Genomic DNA, 16,945 nt, shown 5'->3' on the forward strand with positions numbered 1-16,945 from the left:
GACAGAATAGTTTATCATCCTTCTATGTAGATTGCAACTTATGATACCGAAATGCTCAAGAAATGATCTTTCTCATAGTAGCAAATGCAATGCTTGAGATTCTCCAAAGGTCAAATAGATTACGAATTTTAGATATTTGGAGACAATTAGGGTCTCCTTACCCACACGACCTTGTGTTGGAGTTGTCATACAACTTTCACTGACACAAGGAGAGTAGAGATTGCTTAACCAGAGATTCCTTGAGCAATTTTGCCTATTCCAGGGCATTGTCAAGGATGTAGGTACTGATTTTGATTGTAACAAATCATGGTATCAAAAAATGTGGGGAATAAATTATAAGTCCCCACATGGTATACCCATTCATCTCTCAAATTGCTTACTCATCATTTCGGCACAACCATAAATGGAAGACGAGACGTGTCAAATTCTTGACCAAATTCCCGTTGCTCCACTTGTGAATCGAACTTAGGTGCTATGGGTTTTGTAAGAGTGATAATACAAGAAATTCATGTTTGATTCCAATGCAATGATACTTATTGGGTAACAAAATTCAAATGAGCAGGTCCGATCAGATACGTCAACCTAGCTTATCAATATTAATGTTTCTCAATGTGATAGTAAACAAATAATTAGTAATGTACTTTGAACCCATTCTAGAGCAAGTAAAAAGCTTTGCATCAATTCATAGAGCACGTCAAAATCTTGAGAGAGATTTTGAGCTCACGATTTCTCATAATAGAATAGACAATAGAGAGTCAAGAAGCAAGGGCGCGAAGGAAAGAGAGTGCAGTGCATCCAAGTGGTTTGATTGTGTGAGAACACAAATGTGGAGAGTAGTAGTTGCTAGGGTTTCTGTAAGCTACATGCAGACAAAAGAGGACCATAAACATTGTAGTTGAGGAAGGCCACACACGGTGGCTCTGATACCATTGTTGAACACACGAAAATGGAGAGAGTAAGATAAAGCGTGTGATACATTTCATTCATTTGATATAAAAGTACATTAGTCTATGACCTTTGGATTCATCTTGCAAGAGGCCTCTTGGACTCTCGAAGAGTATTCATCTTCATTTGTGACTCTTTGTGTTCTTCCTTGAGAGAATAATGCAATATACCATAATTCCTAAGGATTAGGTTTCCAATAGAGAGAGAGAGAGGATTGGATAGACCCAATCAGAGAAAGCCTAATTCTCCCATAAAGATAACACACCAGCATTAGAACAAAATAACCCAACAAAGCCCTAATTCTGAAATCGAGACAATAGACCACCACTAGGGAAAAATAACCCACCAAAGCCTAATTCTGTAATAAAGACAATAAATTGGCAGTAGGAAAAAAACCTTGAAAAGCCCTAATTCTGTGACAAGAAAGAACATCACTAGGGAAGCTAAGAGTGGTGCAGCCCTAAAGAGAAATAACCCATACAACAAGTGTTCTAGAGAGAAATATCCCAAGCACTAGAGGGCACAATACTTTATGGTGCCTGTAGGGCTAAGTTGCACTGAAACGAATACAGATACAGGGTTTGAAACAATGTTTTAAAACTCTGACTCAGGTTCGGAACTGGCTGACTCTAACTCCGACTCGATATCAACTCGGCCGATTTGATTTCAATGATTCGGTCGTTGTCAAAAAATACATTAAATCTTTATTTTTTATGTAAAAACATAATTTTAAAGATTTTTTTGTTTCCAAACACAATGCATTAGAATATAGAGAGAAGACAACATATGGTCAAAGTAGGCTCATGAATATATCCATTATATCAAAATGGCACCCAGTGCATTGTCCGATACATACATGATATAGAGATCAAAACAAAAACACATAACCAAGGAGGCTCTAAATGGCCTCTACAACAAAAGTCAATTGTAAAACATCAGTAGGCACCAATACTATTGGCTACTGCTAACCTCCCCAATGAAGCTTCTACCTCCAAAGCTTTATAATGACAGCTTGGGTTTAGAAATAACCAACTGCATGTGCCATGTATAGGGCGATAGAGTTGATTGTTCCATCTTTAATCAATGATATCCCAAATGGGCCCATACTTAGCCACTCTATCCTTGTATGTTGCCTTTATTTGCTCCTTTACTTGATCCATAGCCTCATAAATGAAGCCCATAGTCAATCATTCCCTGTCCACCAACTGGAAAACCTTAACAAACTGGCCAGGGGCCTGGCTCGATTGGCTTGGCTGGTTCGGTAACAAACCGGCCACCAAACTGGTTTTTCTACCGAATCGACCAAGACAGGGGTCTGGCTTGGTCAACTCGGCCGAATCCGATTCGGTCCAACTGAATTTTAAAACACTGGTCTGAAATGGATACAACAAATTTTCAAAATATCCGGATACGATACGACAAGGAAATGATATATATATATATATATATATATATATGAATCTTATATTACTATTCATCTTTTAGAATCTAGATTCCATATATAAAAATACATAATCATCATCATGAATTCAACATAAACAAATCATCATCATCAATTCAGCATAAATATTGTCATCATCATTAGTGATTATTATAGCATTCAACACATTGTCATCGTCATTAGTAATGTAATAAAAAATGCTACAGCCTTTGTGCTTTCGGGTCCAACTCCTTCAAAGAACGTGTCATGCATGGCAGATGGTATCTATCTTCCTTGCATGGCAATTAAAAGGCCCATGGGATCATTGGGATATTCCGTCAAGACCTACTTGAACATTTCAATCTTCTCAATGTCAACTTGGTCTCTTGACTATATGCAGACAAAAGATTGGCTAGAGAAGATTTGTTATATTGGAGGGATTTATGAAATCAAGAGCAAAAGACAATTAACAAAACCTTAACCAAACTCAAAATTAATTGCTCAAATAAATCTCTTTACGAAGACATTCTGTTTGCATTTTTGAACATCTATCTTTTTTTGAGTAGTAAGAATCCTTGATAAATATATGGGGTGTTGTTTCTAAAGATTTAGAAGAGGCCTTATGTGACTGTTTATAGTCAGTTTATTTGCAAATCTGATATCTTCATTCTTATTATTTATTTGTGACTATACAAATTTTCACGCTTTTTAACATTTTAAGGGTGGATTCTGATCACAATTTTCATGGATCCCTTTCCAGATTTCCGGAAATGGATCCAAAAAATTTAAAACGCTTGGAAACATATCCAATTCCAAAACCGAAATTTCCGATTTTTTGAAACGGCACAAAAACGTTTTTACAGCATTTTGGACAAGGATCGTATCTGTTTCCGTTTCGGAAACGGGGATCCGCGTTTCCAGCAATTTCCTAAGGCGTTTCCGGTAACTTAGCTGTAGGGTGAAAACACTTGTATAATAGATGGTTGAATGATCAGACTTGAGTGATTTATCTCAAGATGTGTAAATTGCAAACGGGATTTGTTTATATATACACAACTTAGAGGTAGAGTGCTTTCTCCAAGGAGAATTTATGACCATATGTTGAGTTGACTAGGTCGGCCTTAACCAAACCTAGAAACACAATATTAATAATTACAATGTAGGGTCAGCCATGGCTGAAATGAAGCTAACAGTATTTTCTACAAGACATTGAAACTGGGCCTTTAATCCTAATCGTTGTCAGTAAAGAGGACTTGTGCATGCTAAAATAAGCTTGACCTATGAGTATTTCTGGCAAATTCCTAAGGCGTTTCCAGTAACTTAGCTGTAGGGTGAAAACACTTGTATAATAGATGGTTGAATGATCAGGCTTGAGTGATTTATCTCAAGATGTGTAAATTGCAAACGGGAGTTGTTTATATATACACAGCTTAGAGGTAGGGTGCTTTCTCCAAGGAGAAGTTATGAGCATATGTTGAGTTGACTATTTTCTACAATACATTGAAATTGGGCCTTTAATCCTCATCGCTGTCAGTAAAGAGGACTTGTGCATGCTTCAATAAGCTTGACCTATGAGTATAAGTGTGGTCATATGTCGTTACGATGTCAACTATTAGTGGGGGTCTGGTCATGTTATATCAAACAAGTAATTAATATGGTCCTAGACGCCAGGAAGTCCCCTTACTGAAACAACTCTTCCACCCCCCTTCCACACCAAAAGAAAGTGTGTATTTGGGCTTGTATCTTATGACAATATGCACATTTAATGAAAAGTAGTCACATTCTGCAATGTCCAAACCTAAAATACCTAAGCTTGGTCCACACCCCAGAAAATATTTCTTGTATCTATAGTGGTTGTGAATCCCTTAATGTGCTGGCATTTTTATGCCAACTGTCATAATCTTTCTCAGAAGATAACAATGACAATCATTGCTATTGTCATTTATATTATTTTTTCTACTATGAAATGAAGAAATATATTGTGTATACTATTCTGGGAAATTATTTTTTGATGTTTTTAAAGTTAGTCTTATGCATCAATATACCCCTGCATATTGCATCTCTATTTCCCTGTACACCATTGTTTCTCAATTGATTTTCTTTTGTGGGATGTGATGCAGGATATTGATTGCATTCTCCAAAGTTCCTCCAAAGCCAAAAGCATTCACACCGAAAAGGTGAAATGCCTCTCCTGTCAATACACATCTAGAAGGATTTATTCTGACGTATAAATTCAGACTGACTGAGCTGCAGGTTTATTTAGCACTTTGATTTAATTTCAGACAAATAACTGACTTAATTTCCATGAAAGTTTCTTGATCATAATTTTGTAACTCATGGATTTTTGCGTATAAACTATGACCTTATCACCTTTTTCAAGAGTTCATGCATACTACTATGCTACATATTTTCTATTTTTTTATCATAATACCAATCTAATTTCTTTGCGCATTGGAAGATGTATGTTGTCTAGCAATGGTACAAAATTAGCATTGGTCGTTTTATTCTGTTTGATGTTTAGCATCTAGATACTTTAATCAGTGAGGCATCTTTCAAAAATTTCATCTAGGATTTACTTAATTAGTTTACCTGTCATTTTATTTTGTAGCACTGAGTTTCAAGAGCTGGAAAGAGTCCCAACTTCAGCAATAATGGAGGGTCCTCTGGAGCCTACTGAAGCTGCTCTACCAAATGTTACAGAGCTGTCTGAAGAACCCTATGAATGCTTTTTTAATGTATGTTTCTCTGTATCCTATCTTGCCTCTGAAAAATTACAAAACTATGCAAGGAAATAAATTTAAAGAGGAGATAATGAATTTTAATGTTTTAAACATTGTTTATTTCATGTACAATTCGTAAGGTTAACTGATTTTTGCTTTATGTGAGTAATATAATTTTTTTGATACCAGACATGATGAGATATACGATTCTATTTTCCTTTTAACAATAAGAATCTTGAGAAGGGAATATTGCCAGGAAAAGAAGGATCTTTTAAATTTTCAACAATTTCTAGCCTTTTAGATTGCTCTGATGTTTAGATTCAAAAATATTTGTTAACATTATTACTGACACTACTTTAAGGAGGTTCTCATGACTCAATAACATGTAGTTCTAACTTTTCTCAAGTGCCAACTGTACACTGTCTAGCCTAAGCAATAATGGAGCTGAAATATACTTTCAGTTCATTTACTTTGTTGTTACATTTTGTCTCCAAGGATTTATTTTATTATTTCATCTTCTAGGCCTTTTCATTCCCGTCATCCCATAAACCAAGAACTTTATTTTACAATCTCATGAGAAGAAATTAGTTTATTCATTGTGATGAGTTTTCTTTGATTTATCAATTGTTCCTCAATATTACTCTTCTTGTCCAATTTCCGTCTGAAGATAAATTAAATTACTAATTATTTGATACATCATGGTCTAATTACAATGCTTGGACAGTACATTACAGCAGGATGATCCAAAAACAGGCTTTTAGTGGTAACTAGACTGATTTTGGCTACTGCCCTTGATCAGCATGGGGAAGGAAAGGAACTTAGGATGTGCAGTTGGCAATGTGAATAGATTTTTGATCTACCTATATCCCTGCTTTTGTTCATTCTTAGCATTCAGTTTATCCGTTTTCTTCAAGATCTTGTCCATAAAGTTTCTTAATTGTGTAGTTCATCTTACACTGCATGCAATCACACAAACTTCTAGAACCGTGATGTGAAAATCACTATGCAGTTCTAGGTCAGCATATAAACTTTAAGAGTAGTATTTCCAAAATCACTGTGCTGTTCCTTGGTTGCCTTTGGTATCAATGCCTCTGTATTATTGCATGTAAAATTTAGTTACTCCGTCACAAGCTGACAAGCCAATATCACTTCCACTAGAAGAAAACGCATCAATTTTGCTAGCCTTTTGCTTTGTCACAAGGACTTGGGTAGTTGTACTTAATCAAAAACTACCTGAAAATCAATCAGGGTTGTGATTGAAGTTACCAGGATTCAGATATGGATTCAGATACAGATATGGATCCAGATCTGGATCTGTTAGATCTTTGAAAATCAAGGATCCAGATACAGCAAGGATACGCCAAGTACAAAAAATATAATAATATTTTTTAAATTAAAATAAAAAACACTGTTAGAGTTCTGAAATCAAATCCATTTATAAATCACAACATTTAGAACAGAAATCACTAAATATATAATAAATATGAAGACTGAAACACTAAATCGTTGTCTGTTGCTGTCTGAAATTGAGCAGGGTGCGGCCGACAAACTTGTGGAATAATGCAAGCAGGGACCACTTCATCGTATTAACCACCAAACGAAACCTAAAATCTAAAAATCACATTGCAATTAGGTTGAAATCCGTGGCAGGGTCAGATTTGCTTGCGGGATTCGTTTCCAGCAAATCGCGATCTGCCACGTGGCTGTTTCATGCACAGATCCAAGCGGATCCGGATCAGATCCGCGGATCCTGGACCCCCCTGTTCTGGATCCCGTAACTTAGATTGTGATAAAAAGTAAATGAAGCAGGCTAAACATTCTATGTTTTTAACCTTTTTTTATTTGCCATTATCAGAATCTAGTCAGGCAATATTTGCAAAAATTGCAATTTTGAATTTGATGAAATTGTTGTTTTTAATACAGAAATGGATTCGACACAATCTAATATCCCTACTGCAACTGGATTGTGCAGTGTTCACAGCAGATATCTGCAATTTCATCAATCCAAACTGATTTTTGTTGGATTTCAGGCCAAAAATGCACATTTATCTTTCCACCAGATTTTTGAAAAGCCAAGATCTAGATATGGTGGGGAAATTGTTGAAATATGTAACTAGGTTCGTTCTTCATAATGACGTGTAATTATGATTTTATGTATTTAATGAAAAAGAGAAAAATAAATTTATTATTGTAAGTCTTGAGGCATGGCTTTGATGCTCAAAAGAATTTATTTTATAGGTCAAGCGCCCAACGAGTGCTGCTAGGTTTGTTATAAAGTCATTGAGTCATTGTCATGTATGATGAATGACCCATTTGGGCATGTTACATATTTTAATAAAAAGTATTTGAGTCAAATTAGAGTGAAAAGACCCTCCAAGACCATGTCAAACATGCAAGCATCAAGTCGGCCTCATGGAGCAACAAGTTGGCCTAAGGACGCTTCAAGTCGGCCTAAAAGTAGCAATCCGACTCTATGAGAAGCCTATATAAAGAAGACCTCGACCTCATTTGGAGACACTTCACTCTCACACACACATTCGATTATAATGACAAGAAGAAGTGCGAAGAAGAGGAAGACAAAGGAAGGAGGAAAAATCAAGTTAATTTGGATTTGGTTTTGGGCTACTTCTCTCCACACGTGCAAAGAGAAGTTAGGTCATCAAGAAAAGCTGTTTCAGAAGCTGAGTTCTCTAGGAGAGAGAATCTACCCAAGCGAAGAAGCGAAGTTGTAGTTTCTGGGCAAGTCGAAGTTGCAGTTTCTGGGCAAATCGAAGTTTCAGTAGGTCAAATTTGCTGGAAGGAGAAGCTATTCAAAGAGGAAGCATTGACTTGGTCTTGGAGGGGGGTTCTTGGTCAAGGGTCAAGGTCTTGGAATTCATCAATTGAAGATTCTATAAGAAGAATTCTTGTGGGTTTTCCTCTCAGGTTGGAGAGGTTTTGGCCCTGGTTGATCACCTATATCTTGTGTCATTGTCTTATTGTTCTTTATGGTTTATTAGTTGTTTGACTACGTTACTGGATTCAACAGCAAAGGGGCCAAGATCTTCGTATCCTTGGATCTGATCTGGATCTGCAAGAATACGTGCAAAAAACGGCAGGTGGCAGATCTTTAATTTTGGGAAACGGATCCTCCTCGCTAGAAACGCATCCCGATTGAAAAGCTGAAACCCGCATAATTTTTGTCCAAAAGCCGAAACCCACAAAAGTTAAAAATTAAAATGTATGCGGAGGAGTTTAGGGTTTTCGTTTTTGACTTTAGTTAAAGTTAGTGTGGTCCCTCTTTGTCGGCAGTGCACCCAACAGGTAGAACAGGGGGCGTTTATTCAAGCTTTCAGCGTTTGGCATTATTCATTTCTTCAGGGCCTAGGGTTTGTCGTTATTCAATTTTCACTGTTCGGGCGTTCAAGTTTCAACATTTGTCGTTATTCACATCAGCTGGACCAAGTCACTGCAAGGTATTTTTTATTAAACAACCATTTCAATTTGTCTATTTGGCTGAAATCTTTCCGCCCTTGAGTCACCACCGCCACAATTTTTTAAGACAAGCATTACACGATAGATAAAATATATCTGGTCTTTTAAATTTAATGGTTTAAATTCGTGCTTGTCTCTCATGATTAAGGCTTAAGCTTGTCTCGTTTATTAGAACCATCAACATACATCACCATCGTTTATAAGATGTGTTTCCTTCAAATTAGTTTTCCGCTGATCTATTCCTTTATGGCGTGGCATTCTTTTGGCAATAGAAATGGTCCATAGGTTAAAGTAATTTAGATCTCATGTGTCTTAAAGATCTTCCTACAACAATCGACCCACAATGATGGTGACAATTGTTTTTTGGTAGTTGAGGTCTCTTGTGTGTGCAGCCTGTGTTGAAGACCTGAGTAGGAGGTTGGCCTTTGTATGCAGTTTTTGGGTTCCATCAGTTCGCTTGTTTTCAGTGGCGGATCTTTTGTTTTCAGTCATGGTTTATAACTTAATAAGCTGCAAGCCAATATGCTCTTATCCCAGAAATCACCTCTCAATATCTTTTTTAATCAGACCCCCTTTTTTAATCCCATATGTAATTTCATTTTCCACTTAATTAATTTGATAAGGTATGATTATATGATATAATCATATAAGTTTATGTTTGAATCTTTTCCATTCCCAACGTTTTCCCCTTTATTATAACCTTTCTTTCTTGTAGTTGTTGTCCTTAGCAAGTTGGCATTCTAAAATTAATGTTGTCTTATTTTAGTTTTTGTTATTCCACTTGGTCATGGGTTTTGCTATTATTTAATTGTGTATTGATAATTATTAAATTTTAATATATTATAATTTGAATTTTATATGCAGTATTGAGTAAGGTAACCTATAGACCATTATGGAACCATCATAGCATGAGCAGAGTGAAGGGGAAATCATCAAAACAAACCCAAAATCTCCTCTATGGCAGTATGTGGAGATTATTGGAAAAAATCTTAGAGGTGGTTCATTTAAATGGAAGTGCAATGAATGCCAAGATATAAAAAATGGCCCATATACTAGATTGAAGGCCCATCTCACTGGTCAAACTAACACAGGGGTGCAAGTATGCACCAGGCCAAAAGATGCAAATGGCAAACCTGGCAAAGGTTTGAGTCCTAGAAAAATGAAATTCTATGCATCTTTGCAAGAAGTTGTTGATAGGAAGCATGTTAAGGGAAAACAACCTGTGCAAAGCTCGACAACTAGGCCTCCATTGCCATCTAGGCCTACTGCCACAACTAATAATCTTGAAGCAGCTTTCAATAATCAAGGTAGAGACATAACTGATGAACATGTAGCTCGTTGTATCTATGCAAATGGGCTAGCATTCAATTTGGTGCGTTCCCTTTATTGGCAACAAATGATTCAGACAGTTAATGAAGCACCAAAAGGGTACAAAAGTCCTGGATATGAAAAGGTACGCACTACTTTGTTGGCATCAGAGAGACAACCTGTGGATATATAGTTACAGGCAATCCGGGATACATGGGCAGAAATAGGGGTGTACATCATTTCTAATGGATGGAAAGACCAAAGAAACCATCTATTAATTAATGTTGTTGTAGTATGCCCCCAAGGGGCAATGTTTTTGAAGGCTATTGATTGCAGTGCAACAAAGAAAGATGCATATTTCATATCCACAATTCTTATTAATGCAATAGAAAGTGTGGGGCCACATAATGTTGTCCAAGTCATTACGGACAATGCACAAGTTTGTAAAGCTGCAGGTTTGATTGTGGAGGGTCGATATGATCACATCTTTTGGACTCCATGTGTAGTACATTCATTGAACCTTATGCTTGCCAAGATTGGTGGGATTGAATGGATTAATGAAATATATGTAGCAGCAAAGGAAATCCAAATGTTCATAACCAATTTTTCAATGTCCCAGGCCATATATAGAGGTTTTGCAAAGTTGGGGCTACCGAAGGTACTTTTTTTTAATCAATATTATTTGTATTGGAAATTCTTATTTTTAATTACAAATTTATATATGATTTCTCATTTGGGATTTGACTTTTTGAAACTTGTAGGTTGCTGAAACTCGTTTTGCCTCCCACACTCTTGTCATAAAGAGGCTTGTGGAGCTGAGACAAGCATGGTGTGACAAGGTCCAATACTTTGTACGGTTCACTGAACCAATCTTGACCTTGATCAAGGCATTTGACACAAATACACCTTGCTTGGGGGAAGTTTATGAAAACATTGATAGTATGTTGGAGAGGATAAGGAAAATTTTCAGGGCAAGTGAAAATGACCCTTATGAAACATTCTATTATTTAGTGAAGGACATAGTTACAGAAAGATGGAACAAAATGACCACACCATTACAGTTACAGAAAGGTGGAACAAAATGACCACACCATTACACCTTCTGGCATATGCATTGCACCTTAAATACTATCATTCCAAAATTTTGTCTTTACCTGGCAGAAAAACGCCAAACAATGATTCTGAAGTGGTACAAGGATACAAGACAACTTTGAGGAAAATTTATAGAGATATGGGAGATGCAATGGAAGTCTTTCAAGAATTTGGAGGGTTTGTACAATCTACTGGTAGCTTTTCAGATCCAGTAGCTATGGACGATCGAGGGCATCTTGATCCTATTACTTGGTGGGGCTTCCATGGTGGGGATAACATTCATCTCTCTACTCTAGCCACCAGGTTGTTATCACATGTTGCTAGTTCCTCATCAGCTGAGAGGAATTGGAGTACATATGGCTTCATCCGTTCAGTGAAGTGAAACAGGCTGGGAGCGGCAAAGGCTGAGGATCTTGTTTATGTTCATTCCAACCTCCGTCTTCTATCACATGTTGAACCAAAGTATGAAAAAAGTCCGAGCAGGATGTGGGATGTGGAGCCTGAGATCTCTAACTTGAACTTGACACTAAATGCCATGACTCACCTCAACCTACTTTAGGATATTGTTCCACCACCAGTCCAACCTACTGATGCAACTTCCTACATTCCAGGACCCCCATCATCTATTCATGATGTAGAGTTGCAATATGCAGAAGATATAGATCCATTTGAGGATATGTAAATGTATTCACTATTATCATTTATGATATTATGATCCTTTTTGTTACTTTGTATGAGGGATGATGCATCATTTCAGTGTTTCAGTATTCATATTTATAATATATCTAATGGTTTCAGTTCTAAAAGTGTTTGATGGTTTCATGGAGTATTTGATTTTTGAACTCTAAAGTGTTTTTTAAAATTAAAAAATTATTATTATATTTTATCTTTTTGTACGTGACGTATTCTTTCCATATTCGGACACTGGATTTTCAAAAAACTAACGGATCCGGATCTGTATCTGTATCCGAATCTTGGTAACATAGTTGTTTGATGAAGAAAACACTAATAAGTAACAAGTGAAAGAAAAACCTAATTAAGAAAATTAAAAAATACATCACAAGCAGTTACCAAAGCAAGAGAAATCATCTTATGTTTTTGACCCCTTGATTTCTCAACAGAAATTACAAGTACGAAAAATATAATTTCAAAATTAATATCTGAAATATGATAATATCAAATATATCCTGATTCATGTACAATAAATATTATAAATTATAGTAGTTCATGAACATTACAACATGGAACTTGGGATATAATGGGCTATTCAGGCAGCACATCAACACCATAGAGTGGTGATCTGATAAAATAGAGGGGACCACTTTAAAGAGGGAAATGGAAGATAGAATCCATTAAACAAAAGGTTATTCCATTAAATAATGATGATACATGCAAAAACCTTAATCACCTTAATGTGTATTATTCCCAGGAGTTATGAGCGATTGCTCTTCTCTGATTAGAAAGACATTTTTTAGGTTAACAGCACTCAGATAGTGGTATTGACTGAACTTAGGATAAAAAAACTTGGGACTCATTTCAAGGGAACTGTTTTGTTTGGGATCCATTAAAATTTCTCCAGCTCAGAATTTGATTTAGAGCCAGATTCTTGCCAGTTCTTTGTGGATCCAAATCTAGATCTGAACTGTGGATCTGATTTGGTAACATAGGTAAATACCAAAATTTTCAGCTTGTTTTTTTATATGAAAATCATGGCTATTTAAATAGGTTTTAAAGAAACAGTGGAATAAACTTACAAAATATAAATTAACAACTCCATAATTAAAACCCTATCAGAGAGGCTACCGACTCCACCTGGCTTGCATCCTGTGAATCTGTGTGTTCTAGTAAACACAGATTTTGTCAACATCTCATGAGGTGGAAGGTTAACGAAGCTGGCCACATGGAGAAGGAGCTCCTAAATCACAGAGAGGGAAGCTTCTGGCTCCAAATATTCATTCTGAGAATGGAGATAGAGGTCTGCGATTCCTGTTCCCAATCTCTCAATTTGAGAATGTGTTTCCCAGATTCCACGCATAACCACACTTGGGCTAAATTGAACTCCTTGAGCTGTGGTTTAAAATGGGTTTTCAATGTCTCTGATGCTGAAGATGACCTGGACAAACTGGCTTGATTGCCTGCTACCTCCTTAACATACCTCTGCAAACACCTCAATTTACAAACATCTCCTAGCATGGCACAACGACAATCATAGTGCTCCATGTCTGTTGCAGAGGTGTAAGATATTTTGCTACAAGATACCCCAACCTCAAACTCCTAGATTAGCAAGAGAGAAAACACCAGTAAATTACTGACAAGAAGGGAATGAATGACACAACTGAAGCACCCCAATCCTTCTATGCTTTTCACCATAAGCTCCCATTGTTCTTGGGAAGGTTGAAAGATATCCTACATTCCTGACTGGATTTTGTGCGCTTGATAGATTTTGCATGCTTGACTGGATTTTGTGCGCTTGATAGATTTGGGGATGTAAAGCAATCAAAAGCCAATTATAGCTTTAGCTCTACCCCCTCTTATATAGCCATTCGTCGCCTAGAGTATCCAAGCATATCATACCTATCAAAGTAAAATAAACTGTCAATGAACATCTCAACCCTAATGAAACGATAAATTGCCCATCATTAAAGGAGGATTATATCATCATGGGTACTTGATAAATCAATGAAGATTGTTAAACAAGCCATATGAAATGAAGAAAAAGGAAAATATGGGGACCTGGAAAAACAAAGGAGAGGGAATGTAACTCAAGCAGCGAAGTGCTGCCTTTGCAAAGACTCTCATGGGCAATAGTTTACATAACCTAGTATAAGACTATGACACCTTTCATGAAGTAAACCCCAAGCCATAACACCTATTACTTGCACCTCTTATTTGAAGAGGTCAGCTTAGGAATTGTTCTTCCCCGTATGGTTTTAAGTGCTTAATAGGGTCATGTGATAACCCTCTTGTACCTAAGTATGGTAACTTGTGCACAACCATAAGTCAGTAAGACATTTGAAGATGATACTTGTGTGAAGTATTTAGATGGATTTGCACTTTGATGCCCTTATGGTTGTACCCATGATGTTGAATTCACTTGATTCTATGTATGTGTTAGATGATTTTTTCAAATGCAGCGAAGGTCCCTTTACGGATGGTATGATGATTCTCTAGCTCTTCATAAATGATACCTAGCCACTTTGATGATGATGCATAGCACTTTGATGTAGGATGTTGGGCACCTTTTGAGGGATGTTGACCATGAGGGTGACTTGGCACAATTTATGACCTGAGGCTTAGGACCTTGGACATTGGTGATGCAGGCTAGGTAGTTTCTTGGAGATTAGGTGTGACCAAAAGATGATAGGATGCCCCCAGGTTGGCATTGTACCTTCTTGTTGGGTGTTGCTCTTCTCTTGGTAATGATGGAGGATGATGATGACTCAGTATCCCTTTGGAGTGGAGTTCACACCTTCTATCTTAATGATGTCACCCATTTGATGCATTTGATGATGATGTGGGCTTTCTAGAGGATGACATTGTTTTTTAGAGGACCTTTCTTTGGTGACAAGGCATCATTTTGATGAGGAGATGAGACTTTTGGGATGAGACAAACCCCTTGGATCGTCTCGTACACCTTTTCATGGAGAGACATGCATTTTGGGAGATGACGTCACTCTTGGAGGCTTTTATACTCACATTTGGGTTAATTGAAGCCCATTTTCATGTTATTTCATAATATTGGCTATATTTGGGGTTTGGCTTAATGACCTATCCACCTTGTATCATGGATATAGAATTTTTTAGGGCTTTAAGCCTAATTTGAGGATAAATTAACCTAGTTGCTCTCCCATAAATATAGGCTCGATTTACCTCTTGGATTCATTGTCACACCTAGATGTAATTTCTCTTCATTAGTGCTTTCTCTCTCTTGTACACAATGGAGGCCTAGTTGAGTGACTTTCTTGGGTGGATTTTGTGATGTGATGTGATCTCTTTTCTTGGATGCTTACAATGGATTTTGGATGGTGCATAGTGAATTAAGTTAGTTTATTTATTTTATCTTGGTATTATGTTCCATGGGATTAATGTTCTTGTGCGAAGTTAGTTTATTTGGTATTTGCTTCATTGCCCATTGGTAAACCCTTCCTCCAAGCATTTGAGGAATAGAGATAGTCTTTTATTTCCCTTAATCATTCAGAAAATTGTAAACTAAAATTTCAAACCCTAGGGTAAGTTAGATCATTTTCCCTAGTTTTGTTTGGATTTAGAATCACTCCAAAGAAACCCTTGAATAATTTGTATCGTAAACTCCATATGCCCTAGATTGAGAAGGCACAAGTTTATTTCATTTGTGGCATTTTTTTTAGATATAAAAATCATTTTTCTTTTTATTTTATGGTAAATTAGGGGTGAGTTACAACAAAATCTTCTATTTTCAACATTTAATAACTTGGTGATGTATGTCGTAGGGTTATACATTGTTTTAAAGTGCATTTGAGAAGCAAAATTGAAGTTTTTCATGCATTTTCAGCTATTTTTTAGGGCTGATGTCAAGGTCTTATTTGCTTTTATATACTGTATTAATTGTGAAAATTTTGTTGCAACTGTGTCCTTAGTTTACTATTTAATTTGGTCTTCATTTCTTGTAACTTTTGCACAATCAAAATGGCTAAGTTTGCTGCTGTTATAAACTATTGTTTTGCTGTAATTTGCTGGTCCAAAACACTAGTTTATATCAGCCTTGAGTATTTTCTTGATTTGGTGTGTTTGAGAAACCTTTTTGACTCTTTACGTCAACCATAACCTTTAAATTTTCCATAACTCCCTTAAATCCATATCTGAAATCTACTCTATCCACCTCACAACCTAATTTGCTATTCCCTCATTCGATGGATTCACATTTTAGGATCCTTATGGGGATCTTAGCTTAATATCCATCAGTTTATTGATCCCTAATTGCTACTAGGAAGGCCTCCCTTGTGTTGGATTGTGTCCTTCACTAAATAGAGGGGAGTAGTTGTTGAGGTGATAATGGTGGTGATACTCTTGTGTGTTGCACATTGTGTAAGTCACCTAGTGAGGCTTTGGACTAGGTACCGAAGTTTGTTGTGACATGCCTAATGGAGACTCCTTTATTGATTTGTATGTCGACATCACCAAATACTTGATATTTAGGGAGGTTATCCTTCTAGGTCACTTCAACTACCACACTCCACGAGCGATCCGATGACATGTTCTATATCCAAGAGATAGATCTAGAGTCAGTGGGTTTCTATTGGATGTCTGATGATGCGTTTGGGGCTTCTCATCCCCTATGGTTGATAACTTTTGCACTTGGGGGAATCTCAGGAGTTGTTGATTCTTAGTAGGCTTTTATGTTTTCCATATTCTTGCTTTTTCACATGCTGACCTCATGGAAAAGGAGTGAGTGTTTTGATTATTTTCTCTCTAGCCGAAATCTTCTCCCCTTTATTCATCACTTCTTTGTTTCTCCCATCCCCTTGTTGATCATACTCTTCTTTCCTTCTCTCCTAGGGCTAACACCCCCCTTCTCATCACACCCTTCCCCAAGGGCCAACCCCATACTACCTTCCATTTCTATGAGGGGGATTTGGACATTTCCTTCTCCCTCCTGGATGGCATCCCCCTTCCCAACGCAACTCCCTAAGGGCCCACCCCATACTATCTTCCATTTCGATGAGGGGGATATGAACATCTTCTCTACCCACCTCCATTAGATGCTTCCCTTCCTAACCTAGTTTCCCCTATTAGCTTTTATATCTACCAAGTACAATTGCCTCTCATCCATCATTTGGGGCGTAGCCCTCAAGTCTTATCCTCACTCCACTTGGTCTACTTCCACTTCCCAAAGAACCAATTCTTGCCCTATGAATTGATGGTATGATGAGAAATGCAAAGCTCTCCACCTCTAACTTTGATACACATTCACCCATGCTCACCCCTCCTTCCCAACCTCAAAGCTTCC

At 37.0% G+C, this 16,945-nt stretch overlaps 1 protein-coding gene across 2 annotated transcripts in view; it reads left to right on the forward strand.

The window, feature by feature from the left end:
• The window catches only part of DCP1 (decapping 1), a 111,684-nt gene that overhangs the window by 82,640 nt on the left and 12,099 nt on the right, over window positions 1–16,945 (forward strand). Inside the window, exons 5-6 of one of the 2 annotated variants that reach the window (XM_089384126.1) lie at window positions 4,486–4,542; window positions 4,974–5,100. In XM_089384126.1, the coding sequence (XP_089240252.1) occupies window positions 4,486–4,542; window positions 4,974–5,100 (184 nt within the window). The remainder of the gene's footprint in view (window positions 1–4,485; window positions 4,543–4,973; window positions 5,101–16,945) is intronic. The other variant, XM_089384127.1, reaches the window with a different exon arrangement.

Source organism: Pinus tabuliformis, chromosome Q (genome assembly GCF_031772625.1).
Source record: "Pinus tabuliformis cultivar Carrire ecotype Pingquan chromosome Q, CPIR1, whole genome shotgun sequence".
NCBI classification, from domain to species: domain Eukaryota; kingdom Viridiplantae; phylum Streptophyta; class Pinopsida; order Pinales; family Pinaceae; genus Pinus; species Pinus tabuliformis.